This window comes from Schistocerca americana, chromosome 1 (genome assembly GCF_021461395.2).
Source record: "Schistocerca americana isolate TAMUIC-IGC-003095 chromosome 1, iqSchAmer2.1, whole genome shotgun sequence".
Taxonomy (NCBI): Eukaryota; Metazoa; Arthropoda; class Insecta; order Orthoptera; family Acrididae; genus Schistocerca; species Schistocerca americana.
Window position 1 is genome coordinate 367,794,287 of NC_060119.1, and position 19,878 is coordinate 367,814,164.

The window sequence follows — 19,878 nt, forward strand, 5'->3', positions numbered from 1 at the left end:
AATAATTAGTAACTGTGTAAACTTGCAGTCTGTTGAGCCTTGAGTAGTACGGAAAAGTTTGAGGAAAGTTTACTAAATATGCTGTTGCTATTATTGACAAATTATGAAAGAATAGCTCTACAAAAATATCACTACAGTAAGTTTGCAGATCGCTATTTATAGTACTGTCAACAGAGTTTTGAAGAACACTCAATACATCCAAGATGCCTAGTGATCTACTGTGATAAACAAGTGGTAATATGTTGCAAAACTGGGCAGTCAGAGGCACTGAGAATATTTGGTGCTGCTCAGTTTGTGCATCAGTTTGTTTAAAGCCTGTTATTTGTATTCAGACTGTCTTCTAAACTATATTTCTACTTACAATGTTCTTCTCTTTGAAAAATCTTAATATCACAGCTTGTGATGCACAAAATTAATTGTCAGGAAATTTACTGTTGCATACTGAAGATTACACATTTATGTTGATTGCAAATGTCAATTAGCTACTAGTATTGGAAATTATGTAACCGTAATTCTACTGAAAATCCTTGTAGTCTAGATAGTCCAACCAAAACTGACCAAAAAATGTTGAATAGGGAAAAGTTTGTGTAGTCATCAGTTTTTGTTCAGTGGTAGGAGGGAGTGCCATGAACAACACACTAAAAATCCTGACTGGTGGGAACTGAGAGTGGGGGTTGGGCAGAGGGGAGTTTAAAAGTAATTAATGTTTTTCTTGAACAACTTTAAAAATGTAGCTTCTAGCAACAATGTTTCCCAGCACAAAATTAGACTACATTGAATTACCCCCAAAAACGTTGTGTATTTTTTTCTACAGGACCAACAGGTGCCACACTGAGGTGGATGGAAAAAATGAGAGTAATAAAAATAGTGTTTCAATGCTATAAAACTAATGTTTGTCATTAAATAAATAGGGTTACGAAGAAATATTAAGTGTGTGTAACAGCTAAGTGCAGTGGAACTGTATTAAGGGATAAAATTTGTTCAGGGGATGTGACAAGTTGGAGAAGGGAGGGAAGAGTAGACACATACGGGAAGGTTGATCATCACACTGTGATCAGGCACTTCCCTCCTTCGTTGTGATCATGCACTTCCCTCCTCCATAAGTCTGAAAACCGATTAGTGAATAGATGATCCCTACTCTCTCTACTGTACTCTCGCAAGAGGCAAGTATAGGAATACCACGAAGTTATAGCGATGTCTATGCACCTCACCTTAGGCACCACTGATGACAGTGCACAGACAAGCATGTGGGAGGGACGGGGGTTCTGTTTGCAAAGTGCATTAGTACTATGCGTAATACAGATGTGAGTTTCTAATAATACTAACAAGAAACGCACATGAACAGAATGTATGTAGATGTCTGCACATTGTTCTACACTACTAGAGGTAAAACATTCCCAGTCATCGTGTACAGCAACTATAGTGTTCTTCCAGGAAAGAAAACTTTTACCACCTGTTTGCTTTTCAGTTTACAGACTGTACTTCCCCACAATTTGCTGCCCAGTTCCTTTATGTGAGTACACAAAATAACTTCACTGAGTTCTTGTTTACGCAATGGAGTTATTTTCAGTTTATTAAGTTAGTACTTTTTATTGTAGTGAAGTGAGCTCACAAGCTGGATGTTTTAACTGTCTACCACACTAAAGAGCCTGCCCCAGCAGTAACACGCTGTCAGTATGTATAATATTGTCTACTATCAGTGGCTGGAATATCACATAAAAAATAATAAATTGACCTTTAAAACATTACCCCCCCCACACCCACACACACACACACACACACACACACACACACACACACACACACACACATTCCACCAGTCAGGATTTTTAGCATATCGTTCATGGCACTCGCTCCTACCACTGTACATAAACTTACAACTGTACAAATTTCTTAACCTAATTTTCCTTTGTTGACTGGACTAATGCTTTTGAAGCATGTTGTGCTTATTAAGCACACACTGCAATTAATGCTATATCAATTACAAATACTTTTGATAAACACAGACTCACCTCCTAAGGACACGGTGACTATTGTAATGTACAGAATAGTCACTGGTCATGGTGTTATTTGATTTATCATGGCTGATTTCTACTCTTAACAGACGCACCCTGAGATATTCATTAGCCTAGTACTAAAATGTTAAAAGCACCCCTAAACTGCATCACGAAATTTACAGAAACAACTGGTATCCATGACTGATCAACTTTGTGTTTGTGATTATGAGCCTAACTTCTCACCATAAACCTTGAGAAATTAAAATTCCTCTTGGTTTTAGGAAGAGAAGGCAAACTCAGTTAAACTTTAAACTTGCACACTGAGACAACTGGTTGGAGAAGTTACGCAAAAAAAGCCTTCTCCTTGACATGCATTGATGTCTTAACTGGGTAACTTTCCTTATCAATAGTGAAACTTCCTACAGGTAGATATTTACAGTAAGATTAGCATGGACAATATTAACTATCAATTTCTTTAGGATACAAACAGAAAAATCAACACTTACATGATGAAAAACTTAACAGGTGTGTATGTGGGAGGTGATGAGGCATGGTATGTGCATGCAGCCTCCCACTCCCACTTCCACAGCTCTGCCCAAATGTTCTTCCGTATTTTGTAGAACAACTTAAAATATTTAACTTACCTTGGCCATCTTCTTTGAAGACCAGCTCTCTTTTCTCAGTCTCATTTTCATTCTTTCCTCTCCTCCTATTTTTACCTCCCTTTCCTAAAAGCGAATTTAAAAAAAAAATTATATTTTCATATGTACAAATGCATAACTTTAACACAGAAACCTAAAGTATGGCTAAGGTAGGAAAATGTGTTGTGGACCACAAACTGGCCACAAACTCAGTTACAACAATGACTCAGAAAGCAATCACCCATGTTCACACTGCACACGTTACCAAATGGTCACCAAAAGGTATGCAGCAGATTAAGGACAACCTTAATGCAAACATCTGTTCTTACATAAGCAAAACAAACAGTGGTATCTGGGAACAGTGTGACAAACGTGGGACAATATTTGTTGATCCTAACAAGTTTTTAAGCAACAAATGCTTGGGAAAGGATGGCACGCATTTAAACAGACTAGGATCGATGAATTTTATTAAAATGATTACAGACATCTGTAAAATAATTAAGAACAAGGGAAACTAATACTGTGTGAAGGGGTGAAAGTTAAAAAAAAGAACTCGGTTTTCACTCAAAACCCGATGGTATTTCATCAAAATGTACTATTGCTTGACAAAGAGAAACTTCATTTGGTATTCATTCTAAATTTTGTACTGGGTACTTATTTTTGTAGGAAATTGTATAAACATGGTGGTGGTAGTTGCATTTGTGTTGAAAATGGCATAAATTTTACATGTATAAATTACTTAGAAAAATTATCTATACAGAAAGACAGACATAAATGGAAGTGAAATCACTGATGAAAAAACAGATACAACTCGTCCGTACAGGGCTCAAACTGGTGATAGATAATAACATCATGTTACGCAACCTTGAAAATACACTCCTGGAAATGGAAAAAAGAACACATTGACACCGGTATGTCAGACCCACCATACTTGCTCCGGACACTGCGAGAGGGCTGTACAAGCAATGATCACACGCACGGCACAGCAGACACACCAGGAACCGTGATGTTGGCCGTCGAATGGCGCTAGCTGCGCAGCATTTGTGCACCGCCGCCGTCAGTGTCAGCCAGTTTGCCGTGGCATACGGAGCTCCATCGCAGTCTTTAACACTGGTAGCATGCCGCGACAGCGTGGACGTGAACCGTATGTGCAGTTGACGGACTTTGAGCGAGGGCGTATAGTGGGCATGCTACCAGTGCTGGGTGGACGTACCGCCGAATTGCTCAACACGTGGGGCGTGAGGTCTCCACAGTACATCGATGTTGTCGCCAGTGGTCGGCGGAAGGTGCACGTGCCCGTCGACCTGTGACCGGACCGCAGCGACGCACGGATGCACGCCAAGACCGTACGATCCTACGCAGTGCTGTAGGGGACCGCACCGCCACTTCCCAGCAAATTAGGGACACTGTTGCTCCTGGGGTATCGGCGAGGACCATTCGCAACCGTCTCCATGAAGCTGGGCTACGGTCCCGCACACCGTTAGGCCGTCTTCCGCTCACGCCCCAACATCGTGCAGCCCGCCTCCAGTGGTGTCGCGACAGGCGTGAATGGAGGGACGAATGGAGACGTGTCGTCTTCAGCGATGAGAGTCGCTTCTGCCTTGGTGCCAATGATGGTCGTATGCGTGTTTGGCGCCGTGCAGGTGAGCGCCACAATCAGGACTGCATACGACCGAGGCACACAGGGCCAACACCCGGCATCATGGTGTGGGGAGCGATCTCCTACACTGGCCGTACACCACTGGTGATCGTCGAGGGGACACTGAATAGTGCACGGTACATCCAAACCGTCATCGAACCCTTCGTTCTACCATTCCTAGACCGGCAAGGGAACTTGCTGTTCCAACAGGACAATGCACGTCCGCATGTATCCCGTGCCACCCAACGTGTTCTAGAAGGTGTAAGTCAACTACCCTGGCCAGCAAGATCTCCGGATCTGTCCCCCATTGAGCTTGTTTGGGACTGGATGAAGCGTCGTCTCACGCGGTCTGCACGTCCAGCACGAACGCTGGTCCAACTGAGGCGCCAGGTGGAAATGGCATGGCAAGCCGTTCCACAGGACTACATCCAGTATCTCTACGATCGTCTCCATGGGAGAATAGCAGCCTGCATTGCTGCGAAAGGTGGATATACACTGTACTAGTGCCGACATTGTGCATGCTCTGTTGCCTGTGTCTATGTGCCTGTGGTTCTGTCAGTGTGATCATGTGATGTATCTGACCCGACATTGTGCATGCTCTGTTGCCTGTGTCTATGTGCCTGTGGTTCTGTCAGTGTGATCATGTGATGTATCTGACCCCAGGAATGTGTCAATAAAGTTTCCCCTTCCTGGGACAATGAATTCACGGTGTTCTTATTTCAATTTCCAGGAGTGTATATTACAGAAGACCTCACAAAATAAACAAGAGTAATTATATTTAGGGATTTCACAATATTGGCTTTGCAAGTGAATCCAAGCAAAAAACTGTTTACTGAACCTCTTAGCAACTTTTGATTTAAAGGCTACAATAGAAATACCAACACGCACCACAAATAGCTCAGCCACAGTCCTTGATCAAATATTTACGAATGTGCCCTTGAAATATCCAACACAAACCTTCAATATAGGTTTTGGGGACCACACAGCCCAAGAAATTAATATATTACTAGGAAAACAGCTTGGTTCAACAAAATGCCTAACAAGTACATCTAGGAAGTATTATGACCAGAACATAGAACATTTTGTTCACTGTATGAGTAAAGAAACTTGGGAAGAGATCTATGAATGTAAAAATGTAAGTGACAAGTTCAATAAATTCTTAAATAGTTTTGGCTATTATTTTGAACTTTCCTTTCCATTTTAAAAAAATGGTCACAAGAAGGGATTTAAAAATAAAGTGAGACAACAGGGATACAAATATCTGCTGTGGAGAAGATTACTTCATCAAATACCTACACAGCACACAACATCTCCGGAATTTAAAAACAGATTTTAACTAAGGTCATAAAAAAAGTAAAAAAAGGGCAAATAGTCCCTTCATAACAAATGCACCAAACAAATTGAAAGCCACATGGGACAAGAAACAGGAATTAAACAGAAAAAAAATACCATAACATCAAACTGAAAGAAATCTCATCCATAATGTCTGATCCCCAGCAGACAGCAAATAATGTTAATTCATGCCCAAGGAGAATACTACAAAGATATCGTTGAATTTCCTGGGGAAATTCACCACTCAGCAAAAGCTGTTTCACTGCACAAAAAAGAATTACAAGAGCCACTGAAGACAAAGCACCTCAATCTTCACGAAAGCCTTCATTTAAAAAGCTTCATATTCTTTGATTATCATGTCTATACAGGGTGTATACAACCCAGGACAAACAGGAGATCCGGGAAAAACCCGGGAAATTTTTCATCCGGGAGAAAACCAGAAAAAACTGGGAATTTTTTAGAATTCCAGGAATTTTTCCATTGTTTTTGTTTTCAGTTAATTTTTTGTGATTTTGGCTGGTAAGAACCGATACTGTAACAAAAGATATTACTGTATCCCGTTAATGCAGAATAATACTGCAGCAATAAAACATGAATGAGCGAAAAAACAAAAGTAAAACTTAAATTGCAAAGGAAATGTGCCATCTACAGCAACAGAACTCGGTACTCTTAAAAGTGTCTGCCAACAGCAAAATGTGTCAAAGGTTTTAGGAACACTATGTAATGCTTCATAACAACAAATTAACTCTGGTGAGCATGACGTCACAACTGTTTACATTAGATTCATTTTAGCAGTTACGAGCAGGATCATGTGCATGCACAGTTAAGTAGTACCTTCTCCTGCTTCTGGCTACCGAAATGTTGGCTACCGAAATGTGGCTTTTGCCTGTGTAAGCAGTCGCAGCCAGCTGCTAGATGCTACTGGGAAAAATTTTACTGGAGCACCCAAGCTGCTGCCATATTCATGCATGCGCAGCAGGCCCAGATCTAGGAGGGGGAGATAATTCATATTCTTGAGGAAAAAACCTTGCTTCACGAAGTGCCTAGCATCCAGCGCTTGTTAGTCTATCGATTATTCATATGACTTTGAAACTCATCCCTGTCGGTTTTTGAACATTTTTGAACACATTCTAAGTTTATTTCTGAATGAATCCTAAGTTGATTTGTGAAAGCGTGCATAGTGTACATGATGCCTCTGTCAGGAGAATCCTCGTCGCATGTAGAAACAAACTTTCCTGCAGACAAAAGGAGCCATACGAGCTGAGCGGAGTAAGGCCGCTGTCTGACTGTGTTGTTGTTTGGATTTGCGAATGATGAGCGCTGTTATAATTACTAGTAAAATCAATAGAGTCAGACTACAGGAGTGAAAATAAACGAATAACTGGTAAGAAAGATTACGTATTACCTTCTCGGTGTATCCAAGAAAATGAAATTTTGACAAGTTTTCTACCAGATTGCTATACTAGTAAGGGCCAGTTGTACATTCCCCGGCTAGCAGCCGCCTGAAGTTCTATTCTAGAAGAAGCATAGAAAAGGTGTTGTACGCACATGTTACAACGCCTAACTGGAGAATAATAGCGGAATAACTAAACCAGGGATTCTGGCAGAGTTAGTGAAGTTAACCTGCGAATAAGCTTTGACATTGGCAGCAATAGTTACAGAATTAGTGATAACAAGACTGTTAGAATGGGGAAGGAGAAGAAACGGGGACATCACACAAATTCCCCCATTAACCATGGACCTTGCAGATGGAGGGGGGGGGGGGGGGGGGGGGGGGGGAGAGAGGCTTGTGTACCTCAGCGATACAGATAGCCGTACCATAGGTGCAACCACAACGGAGGGGTATCTGTTCAGAGACCAGGCAAACGTGTGGTTCCTGAAGAGAGGCAGCAGCCTTTTCTGTAGTTACAGGGGCAACAGTCTGGATGATTGACTCATCTGGCCTTGTAACACTAACCAAAACGGCCTTGCTGTGCTGGTACTGCGAACAGCTGAAAGCAAGGGGAAACTACAGCCATAATTTTTCCCGAGGGCATGCAACTTTACTGTAGGGTTAAATGATGATGGCGTCCTCTTGGGTAAAATATTCCGGAGGTAAAATAGTCCCCCATTCAGATCTCCGGGCGGGGACTATTCAAGGGGACGTTGTTATCAGGAGAAAGAAAACTGGCATTCTACGCATCGGAGTGTGGAATGTCAGATCCCTTAATCGGGCAGGTAGGTTAGAATATTTAAAAAGGGAAATGGATAGGTTAAAGTTAGATATAGTGGGAATTAGCGAAGTTCGGTGGCAGGAGGAACAAGACTTTTGGTCAGGTGAAGACAGAGGTATAAATACAAAATCAAATGGGGGTAATGCAGCAGTAGGATTAATAATGAATGAAAAAATAGGAATGCGGGTAAGCTACTACAAACAGCGTAGTGAACGCCTTATTGTGATCAAGATAGACACGAAGCCTATACCCACTACTGGAGTCCAAGTTTATATGCCAACTAGCTCTGCAGATGACGAAGAAATTCATGAAATGTATGATGAGATAAAAGAAATTATTCAGATAGTGAAGGGAGATGAAAATATAATAGTCATGGGTGACGAATTTGGTAGTAGGTGAATATGGATTGGGGGTAAGAAATGAAAGAGGAAGCTGTCTGGTAGAATTTTGCACAGAGCATAACTTAATCATAGCTAACTCTTGGTTCAAGAATCATAAAAGAAGGTTGTATAGATGGAAGAAGCCTGGAGATACTAGAAGGTATCAGACAGATTATATAATGGTAATACAGAGATTTAGGAACCAGGTTTTAAATTTTAAGACATTTCCAGGGGCAGATGTGGACTCTGACCACAATCTATTGGTTATGACCTGTAGATTAAAACTGAAGAAACTGCAAAAAAGTGGGAATTTAAGGAGATGGGACCTGGATAAACTGACTAAACCAGAGGTTGCACAGAGTTTCAGGGAGAGCATAAGGGAACAATTGACAAGAATGGGGGAAAGACATACAGTAGAAGAAGAATGGGTAGCTCTGAGAGATGAAGTAGTGAAGGCAGCAGAGGATCAAGTAGGTAAAAAGACGAGGACTAGTAGAAGTCCTCGGGTAACACAAGAAATACTGAATTTAATTGATGAAAGGAGAAAATATAAAAATGCAGTAAATGAAGCGGGCAAAAAGGAATACAAACGTCTCAAAAATGAGATCGACAGGAAATGCAAAATGGCTAAGCAGGGACGGCTAGAGGACAAATGTAAAGATGTAGAGGCGCATATCACTAGAGGTTAGATAGATACTGCCTATAGGAAAATTAAAGAGACCTTTGGAGAAAAGAGAACCACTTGCATGAATATCAAGAGCTCAGATGGAAACCCAGTTCTAAGCAAAGAAGGGAAAGCAGAAAGGCGGAAGGAGTAAATAGAGGGTCTATACAAGGGCGATGTTCTTGAGGACAATACTATAAAAATGGAAGAGAATGTAGATGAAGATGAAATAGGAGATATGACACTGCGTGAAGAATTTGACAGAGCACTGTAAGACCTTAGTCGAAACAAGGCCCCGGGAGTAGACAACATTCCACTAGAACTACTGACAGCCCTGGGAGAGCCAGGTCTAACAACACTCTACCATCTAGTGAGCAAGATGTATGAGACAGGCGAAATACCCTCAGACTTCAAGAAGAATATAATAATTCCAATCCCGAAGAAAGCAGGTGTTGACAGATGTGAAAATTACCAAACTATCAGTTTAATAAGCCACGGCTGCAAAATACTAACACAAATTCTTTACAGATGAATGGAAAAACTGGTAAAAGCCGACCTCGGGGAAGAACAGTTTGGATTCGTAAAAATGTTGGAACATGTGAGGCAATATTGACCCTACGACGTATCTTAGAAAATAGATTAAGGAAAGGCAAACTTACGTTTCTAGCATTTGTAGTCTTAGAGAAAGCTTTTGACAATGTTAACTGAAATACACTCCCGTGTATAAAACCATAACCATTCAAAGGACTGATAAGATTTACAGTTCCGAGGGAAAATATACTGTCAGTTAACAGGAAAAAAGTATGTTTTCACCCACGATAAAGGGTATTTATAACCGGGAAATCCGGGAATTTTTTCCCCTTGTCCGCGTATACACCCTGCTATATGAAAAGAATAATGTTTATAAGGAAAAATCATAGACAACAACAGCAAGATTGCTTCAAAATAATTCATTCGTACCACACCAAGGAATAATCAAGATTTACATGTGCAACTTGCATGCGCAACACTGAAACAAAAACGATCCCTGTAAAAACTGCACAACAAGCTACCTACACAAAAACTATGGCAATATCTAGCTTGCATAAATTCAAAACTGCAGTGTGTGACTACTTGCTGCAGAATTGCTACTACAGTGTTGTTGACTTTTTATCTACTATATAAACATGTGAAAAAAATTAAATAGTTTATACAATTAAGGCCAAAATAAGAAATGTGTAGTTTTAGGGCACAAAACTGCTACGGTCATAAGTGCCCATTCTGTGGTTTAGTGAAGGGTATAAGCCGAACTTTAAATTGGCAGCAGTGGGATCGAAACTCTCAAAGGAGGGAAACTTGAAACAAAAGGGAATCCAAGGGAACTGCTATTTGGGGGAGGGGGTTCCCCGAAAAAGAGCTTGAAATGACCGATGTCATCTCACTGACACTAATAAACTCACGGATGCAATCGGCTGAGCGTGTGCCGTCTGCTAAAAGGTACGGTAGATCAGGCAACAGCCATAAACAGGTGAGTAGCGGATTAAAATAGGGGCACTGAAGTAAAAGTGTCTCACTGTCCATGGTTGAGAGCAGTGGGGACAAAGCGGGGGAGGATGGATCGCCACCTAAAAGATGTCAATGGCTAAAAAGACAGTGCCCTATCCGGAGTCTAGTTACAATTACCTCCTCCCAACAACGAAGCCGAGAAGAAGAGGTCCAAGTACTGGGAGGTGGTTTTACGCCCTGTAATTTATTATCGGGAAGTGTAGGCCAATGAGTGTGCCATAAAAGAGCAACACGGCGACATAAAAAGCTCTGTAGATCGGCAAAGGGAACCATGCAAACAGCGGGACAAGGAAGAGAAACTGCAGCCTTTGCCGCTGTATCAGCTGCCTCGTTTCCATGGATACTTACGTGCTCTGGGATCGAGATGAATGTCACAGAGACTGCACCCAAGTGGAGCATGTGGAAGCAGTCCTGAATCAGGTGGACCAGAGGGTGGACATGATAAAGAGCTTGGAGGTTGAGAAGAGAGCTCAGGGAATCCAAGCATAGAATTTACTGTAGCCACTTATGGCAACAACTGTATGGACAGCCTGGAAAACAGCATAAAATTCCACAGTACAAACAAAATAACTTCATTTACACGAGTGACCTGACTGTCGATGCTAGGAAACTGACGGTCATCAAATGTTGCCAGAGAGGAGAAAAACGTCCAATCAGCTTGGGAAAACTTCCAGTGTCTAGGGTGCATAGATGGCAGTTGTGAATGTAATCTAAGAACACATGGAAAATGGTCACTCAAGTGTGTATCAGCAAGAGCGAACCACTCAAAGTGCCGAACTGGCTGAAGAGTACCGACCAAAAGGGCCAAATGAGGGAAGGTTGACTTGGAGGCAGACAAAAATGTAGGTTTCCAGTGCTGAGGCAAACACAATCCACTTGGTGGAAGAGGTCAATCAGTAGGGAGCCTCTCTGACAAGGACACAGAAATCCCCAAAGTGTGTGGTGGGCGTTTGAAGTCCCCAACCAGCAAATAGGCGGTGGGAGCTGACCAAGGAGATGAAGGAGATAGGCTCTTGCCATTGGTGTAGACAATGGACTGTATATGGTACAAAGAGAGAAGATGTATCCAGAAAGGGAAAGACGTACAGCGACAGCTTGGAAGGGACTGGTTCAGGGGATTGAGTGATAATGGATAGTATAATGGAGGAGAATCATAAGCCCCCCATGTGCTAATGCACCATTAACAGGGGGGAGATCAAACTGGACAGATGGAAATGAGGGAGGACAAAGCGATTATCAGGATGTAGCTTTATTTCCTGAAAACAGAAGATGACCAGGGAGCAGGATCGTACGAGGATCGACAATTCTTCCCAATTGGAGCAAATTCTGCGGGCATTCCAATAGATAACTGACATAGGGTGGACAGAAAAAGGAAAAACCTCACCACAGTTGCCATCAACTCAACGACTACAAGAGCCAGCGGCCGACAGCGTGGAACGGCATTCAGCCAAAGGCAAGATCCTGATCCATAGGTTGTTCGGGGGCAGCTCCTGCTCCCAGTGATCGGCTGGTTGATAGGCCTCCAGCGGTGTGTCTTTGCAACACAGAAGACAGCCGAGGGCGACTACCACTGGGTGGCGCTGTAGAAGAGACACGCCATGGCAGAGAAGGAGAGGAACTTTGTTTCTTATGAGCCTTCTTGGAAGCAGGATGTTGAGATGAGGGAGGAGTTGATGGCTGTGAGGTCTGGGCAAGTAAAAAATCTTTGCAAGTAGGCTTTTTTTTGGATGTCTGGGAGTCCAATTTTGGGGCCCTTGATTTAGCAGGAGCCGATGAAGCCTGAGCCTTAGAGTGAGCAGGTGATAGGCCTAGTGGGGAGGTGGAAAGGGCGATCTTTGGGCTGGCCAATCCGACGAGCATGGCGCTGATGGTGAGAAAGTAAGTCTGCGTGGCTACCTCCTTAGTAGGTTGAGGAGAGGTGAGGATAATGTTATATTTACCCGCTGGGAGCACAGTGGGCTTTCTACTGGTGAATAACTTACGAGCAGCAAAGGTAGACATCTTTTCCTTCACTCTGATTTCTTGAATAATTTGTTCATCTTTAAAAACAGGGCAATCTCTAGAGGAAGCAGTGTGGGTGCCCACACAGTTGATGCCATGAGGGGATGGAGGTGAACGATCACCCTCATGGGCATCCCTGCCACATGTAACGCATTTGGCCATATCGGAACACGACTGGCTGGTAGGATTAAATGGCTGACACCGATAGCAATGCGTAGGGTTGGAGGTTTAAGGGCAAACTGAAATGATCTCATACCCCACTTTAATGTTGGACAGAAGTTGAACTCTGTCAAACATCAAGAAGAGAGTACAGGTTGCTACCAAGTCTTTTTCAACTCTTTTCACGATGCGATGTACGGCCGTTATGCCCTGATCAGACAGGTAATTTTGAATGTCCTCATTGGATAATCCGTTGAGAGATCTTGTATAAACCACCCCACGCGATGAGTTTAACATACAGTGCGCCTCCACCTGGACAGAGAAGGTGTGTAGCAGTGTAGTTCGAAGCAATGTTTGTGCCTGGAGGGCACTGTCTGTTTCTAGCAACAAGGTGCCATTTTGCAACTGGGAACGAGACTTGACAGGACCTGCAATTGCATCAACATCTTTCTGAATAATTACAGGGTTGACTGTGGAGAAGTCTTGACCTTTGTCAGACCAAGAAACAACTAGGAACTTTGGCACTGACGGAAGAATTTTCTGAGGCTGAGACTGATCTAACTTTCTCTTGTCAGCAGAAGTAGAGGAAACCATTGTGAAAGTATTCCCCATGATTACCAGTGTCCCCGATGGTGCGCTCCTTCCTAGTTGGGATCCTCTTCGAAGGCACTCCTGCCTTAGGTAATTGCCCACACCTCCCGAGAAATGGACGGAGGGACCAATCAGCACATTCGGAAGGTACCAGCTCCAGTAATCACCCCTCCCTGGGGCTGGCCTTTACCCTACTTGTCTACTGGGGCGGGGAATTATGTGTTACCCTGTCACTTGCTACGCATGGGAACACGTGGGTCAGTCTTCAGACACGCACAGGTAGGAAAGAAAGTGAAAGGGAGGAACAAAGAATAGGAAAGAAGAGAAGATGTCTCAAACGCAGCAGCAGAGAGGAAGGTAAAGAGGAAGAATCAAAGAAAAGAGAAGGACAAAGTGACAACAGAGACTTTCCAATATAGAGGGAAAAGAAGAGAAACCACGTCTTACAGCCATAAGCTTCCGTCTCTGAGCTTAGGGGAAAGAGGAAGGGAAGGGGCAAGGCAGGGGGACGGGGAGGGGGGGGGGGATGGATCGGGAGACAGGGAGGGATGTGGAAAGGGAAGGTATACAGCCCGGAAAGGAAAGAGCTGCACTAGCTCTGGGTCCTGTGTTCGTCACGTATGTATCTACAAGAGAGTTGTGGACCCTCTTGGGGGGGAATTTGTGGACTGTTTTTCCCATGTGTTATGCTTATGTTATTATGTACTGTAAACCACACAACAGTTTCTGTTCAAAATTTATTGCAGTTACTTCATTTGCCCCATATCCCCATATTCCTGCGCAATGTATGATCCACAGGACCAATAAATATAAAATGCAATACAGATCAAAATCAGAACCCAATTTCGTGAACAATTGGGAATATAAAAATAAAAGTTTGCGGAGCTGGAAAATAAAGAAAGGATAGGAGTACAAGATATGTCTAAGAATGAAGGTAAACCAATCCAATATGACAACCCATGTACGAATACAAGTTCAAGCTCAGTAGAATACATAACATACAGAAATAAGTATTTGCTTTAGTCTACAGCTGTGCTTATATTTTGTCTACTGAATTCCAGTTTCAGTACAAGTACAGTCATCATGCCATTGTATGAATAAAACATAACAGTACATGGCTAAAATAATTCTTTAAGAAATATTTACAAAGATATTTGTTTTCTGGGATTATAGCAAACACATGGTATAAAGTGTAACCTTAAAAGATAGGAAGCCCTAAATCTTGGCACACAGTTGTCGAGCTTGCTTCCCAAGTAAGTGTGATGTACACTGCCTTACACAAAAAGTGAAGTGTCTGGAAGAGACTGTCAATGTAGCTTTGTACATGCATACACCATCAGTGGATGACAAACGTAGTTGCTACTGTATGTAACAAACAATAGCAACTCTGGGTTGTAGTATCAACAGTGTAAAAAAAGACAGATTTCTAGTTACCATAAAGATGACAAGTTGCAGACAGGCACAATTAAAAATTCTAGTCCAAGCTGCCAGAGATGATGCTCGTGTGCTTGCTTGTGTGAATGAATCTGTGTGTGTGTGTAAATCATTCTTTTTCTTACGAAGGCTGTGGCTGTAAGCTATAATGTGTTAAGTAGTTTAAGTGTTTTAAGTGTGCCTGTCTGCAACTTAAAAGTGTCCTCTTTACGGTAAGTAGCAATCTATATTTTCCTTACATTGCTAATGTTCTCTGTAGCAGAGTGTAGAAGAGTCACATGAGTGCATTAGTGCTGGTCGTATATAGTTTCGTAACTAGACACTGAATTACCACTGTTAAGGACACAGGTGCCACACACTCATGAGAGAAACTGTTATCAGTACCTGACAAGAGTTTGAAAAGGGCCTGTTTGTGGGTCTCATTTGGCCGGCTTGTCGAACTGCACAATATCCAGATTTGTGAGGCATTCTTAAGTGACAGTAGCCCAATGTTGGAGGGCAGGAACACACGTCGCCAGGATTGCAGTTGATTACATCTGACCCTCATATGAGGAGATCACCTCATGGGTGCCAAGCACATCATAACCAATTCACATTTATGCCTGCCATCCGACAACAAGTAATGGCTCCCACAAACACTGTGTCACCTCACACCACTGGTCGAAGACTATAGTGGTATGCATAATAGTAGTTGGCTGCACGATGTCTCACACACACACACACACACACACACACACACACACACACACACACAGAGAGAGAGAGAGAGAGAGAGAGAGAGAGAATGAAGTGTAAACAAACTGCGACCATATGCTAAATCAAATCCTTTTTTACCGACTGTGTTGCTTGCTGTTCCAACCAAAAGTATGCAGGGAATATGAAATATACAAAGAGTAAGAGCCAATGGCTAAACTGATTTGCATTTACTCTACTTTAACAGCAGTTTGTGCCACCTTTCTGCTGCACACCATTTAATTAAAAGGGCTGAAATTAAAATCAGGGAGCAGTGCTAAACATTGTCATATTTCCATATGGTACATAAATTGTCAACATGTGTTTCACACAGTCTGTGGAAGGCTAGTTTTAGGTAATCAATTAGAAGTAAGAACAAAAAGGTGATGAATTTGAGTGTTAAAACAAATTCAATATTATTTGTAAATTAGTTATGAATATGTCCATATATAAGAATAGCTTTAAATTGCAACCACCAAAGCTACCATACTTTTTTCTACTTCCCTGCATTGAGGAGTGCTTTGACAGACCAATATGTCGATTAGCTTAAGATCTAAGTTAGGATGGACAGTGACAGTTTGGTTGAGAGTTAGTGAAGACAATACTTTTGATGTTTTGAGAAAAAGCTAATTTACAATCATTAATGAAAAAAAAGTGTAGCTACAGTTGTTTAACAGTTCAAGTAGTAACACAGATGTATATTATGTGATGTGACAGAACTGTTTGTTATGGCGCGCATCTCCTGAACTGTTGGTTTTCTATGTATATTGACATTCTGTGGTTATACTGAAGTCAGAATTTCGAGCAGTTCCTGACTATATTTGCTTTAAAACACATATTTGCTGATCTCTCATTGGAAATTGTTGACATATCCTGTTGTATTATCATCAGATCCCAAAGCTGCCAACTCTTGTTCTAAAAATATGTAAGTAATGACACGTGTCACTGTTCTAGACTCTTGTCCAAAATATTTTACATATAATTTAACAGATACATATAAGCACTGAGGACCATGGGAACCAAACAAGTTAGCACTCGCTCAAAAATGAGAGTGTGATCCTTAATTAGGCTCTCATGCATCCTTATGACAAAGAAACTACGAACACCACTTTACCAGGCTGAAACACGACTGTATTCTGAGCATTACTAGGCAAAATGGGACAAAACAGGAAAGGGCAGCTAGAGTTTACAAATTTCTAAACAATCATATTTTAGGACAAAAGCTTGGTACTGTTGTCTTCAACCTATAAAATTATTTAAACAGCATGTTGCTTTACTGAGTATGGTCTTATTGCAAGTGGTGTGGCATAGCATTTCACTGATCCTTCGATTGGCTTAGCTCATCCTGATGGGACCTTGGAATACTGCAACTTGGCATTTCTCACAAGAAATCATTGACAGCTACGAGAGAAGCAATAGTAGCTTCATCACCGATTTAAGTGGGGCCAAACGAAGCTTTAAAAAAAAAAAATTATGGGTGTAAGGCGAGCAATGACAAAAGCATTAAACGAAGTTTAGAGCAAAATTTTGCCAACTGGTCTGACAAAAAATTCATAGTAGTTTTTTTTTTCTTTTTTCTTACAGAAAGCCAGTAAGCTTATGGCAATCATATGGAAGATGACAAGAGAACAAGCACAAATACTAAATTTGTTTACCAAAATTGTTTCAATGTGGATGATTACAAAAGTTCCCCCTTTCAAACTGCAGTAATGCTGGACTGGCAGTTACTGAAATTACAATATCAGCTAATATTGCTCAGAACTGGAAAGGAATTTGAGTCAGATGAATTTCTTCACAGATCGTGAAAGAACTTGCTTCCCTTCAAGCAGCAGTTTATTATGGGTCACTCGAAGAATGAAGTATGCCACGCAGCCTACAGATCATTGGATTTTCAAAAAGGACTGGCGAATACAATTGCAGAATCGTGGAACTTTTTTTCACTTACACTTTACGTTTCCCTTGGAGAGCAAAAATATCCTCTATAAGGATTGACAGTGATTCCACAAACCAAGAGCTTTCGGAACGTCATATCTGCCATTGGGGCACCATTCTGATACCTGTACACTGACGAAGCAATGACAGAAATAAAAGAACAGTTCAGGAGTGGAGTTAAAAGTCAAGGTGAAAGATGAAGTGGCGGAATTTGGCTACTTTGGAAACAAAATAATGTAGTACTGATGAAGCATGGAGAATAAGAAAAAGTCCTGAACAGTCAGTTGATTGCCTTTTTACGTTCACACACACTGGTCCTTACATTTCAAACCCTAAAGCACTGTAGGCAATTCCAATTCATGGAATCCTAAAGTAGGAAAATCAAAACAGAAGACAGTAAAAATTTGTGAAAAATATCGGAAATAGAAAAATTCATGAAACCTACAATCACTTTGTATATCTAGTTTTGTTATAAAATGCTTGAACAAAATTAAAACCATCTTCCCAACTAACATAACAGCACTGCCAGTTATTTTGGCTGTGAAATACCAATTTTGCATTACATTTAATCTACATCAACAAACGTTTCAAACATTTACATGTCAAGGATTTTTTGAGCTTTAGTGTAGATAGGCTTAACTTCATGGTTTCTCACATTTTGCCCAGAAAAATATTGTTGCCTCTGGTTAGGGCCTGTAACTTCCACAAGTATGATGACCAAATAATACCTCGTGCATTTTTTGAAAATTCAGAAAAGGAGTTTTAGAGAAAATAATTTATACATGACTAAAAAATGTCAGATACCTAATTTTTCTGAATAAATATCATAGTTAAAAAAGTTAAGGCATTAATGCCATTTCCCACGGTTGAGTTTTCACATTTTCAATCATCAAGACAGTTAACACCCTATGATTACTCATTTACAAAATAATTCTGAAGTTTGCAACAATTTCAAATTATTTTAGTTTTCCAAATTAAAGATGAAAAGAAAGCTCAGAAGAGTGTGTGTGTGTGTGTGTGTGTGTGTGTGTGTGTGTGAGAGAGATCTATGTTGTCTGACAGCAATGCTGCTCCAGTGCCTTTGCAGCTGCACCTTCCTATTTCATACTGGCCTGTCTAAACATTTATTATTTGATTTGAATTCAACAAACTGAAGCCATGGTTTCCACAAAATAGAATAAGACAATATGAATGTCTCAACTGCTGAGGACCATATGACAGTACAAAACAGTGCAGCTAGTCTCCTGTACAGCAGCCATTTACAACAATATAGAACACCACACTATAGAATGCCATTAAAAGGGTGAAATTTAAATGTCTATTATATATGGGCCTAATCACAAACGAACATAACAAAATTCTTACACTTTGTTCACATTCAACAATTTCAAAATGTTGGAAAACAACTAGCTAATACGTAATCTGGAAAACAACTAGCTAATACGTAATCTTAAATTTAACTCACTCTCGACTATGCCACAGGCCTACGATTTGTGCAGGATGTTTGAGCAATTTTTCCTTCTGGTACTAGGCTATACAAAAATTACAGACTAAGTTTTACAGTCATTTGTAGACCCTGCACGATTTATTCTGAAAATTGGACATATCCGAAGCTAAAAATAAAAAATAAGGCTCATTTGTCTGTTTGTAACAGTCTAAAGATTATTAATTTCCATTCTTATAGCTACGTCACTCGATATTTCAGGAGCCCAGCAATTAATGGCATTAATCAGGAGGCCATAAAGTTTGTATGTTCATTATGATCAGTGTCGGCGATTAACTAATGCCAACTACATGAAATGGTACACAGTAAGCGCGTGAATAGCAGAAAATCTTGTTACTTCAAGTCTCTCTTTATATATTCTCTGAAATAGCAAGGACATTTATCATTTGGCGTGTCTCTCCGATTCAGCAATAATCTAGAGGTGTTATGACAGGCATACACCTTACAACGACGGGTTGTCTCATAAGTGGCAAACCCAACTGTGTAGATATTTTACTCAAGTAAGCGATATAAATCTCTCTTTAACAGTAAACGCAAAGCATTCGTTTGACACACGAAGCTTGTTTAGATGCCCGGAAAAATAGCTTTCACTCATCCTGGTGCATTCGAAATTAAGCCAGAAAGAGTCTGGCTATGAAATTAATGGGCACACAACTGAATTTGCAGACCATAAGTGTGCCAGGAAAGAAATTCAAACAGGAGGCACAAGGCACCTATGCAATGGCTGCCATGCTTTCCAAAACATTGAGCTATCACATTAAAACTATTATACTAACGAGCATTAATATTGCATTGCTAACACTCACCCTTATTCTTCGGCATTTCGAAAGCGAGGTGATTTCACCAGAAGTTATCCAGACAAACAGTATAATGCAAATAGACAACGAACCAATTTCACAACCATACCAAACTGCGAAGACACTGCTCTTCGAAGGACCGAAATTAGCAACTTCACCAATGACATGAAATCATTGATACTAATAACAGAATTATTGTAAAAATGAATTAACTATTCTTCAGTTTTTATTTACACGATTATGTACATTAAAACTTTATTTTTTGTAAATAATGTTTTTAATTTGACTCATAAGCAAATGACTCTCGCAGCGCGGCG

General features: G+C 41.0%; 1 protein-coding gene across 1 annotated transcript in view; it reads right to left on the minus strand.

Moving 5' to 3' along the window:
• The window catches only part of LOC124600467 (eukaryotic translation initiation factor 1A, X-chromosomal), a 39,780-nt gene extending 20,054 nt beyond the window's left edge, over positions 1-19,726 (minus strand). The window contains exons 1-2 of the mRNA XM_047136164.1: positions 19,571-19,726; positions 2,642-2,725 (exon numbers count right to left, since the gene is read on the minus strand). Coding sequence (XP_046992120.1) covers positions 2,642-2,725; positions 19,571-19,586 — 100 coding nt within the window. The 5' untranslated portion in view covers positions 19,587-19,726. The remainder of the gene's footprint in view (positions 1-2,641; positions 2,726-19,570) is intronic.
• Positions 19,727-19,878: the final 152 nt, after the last annotated feature.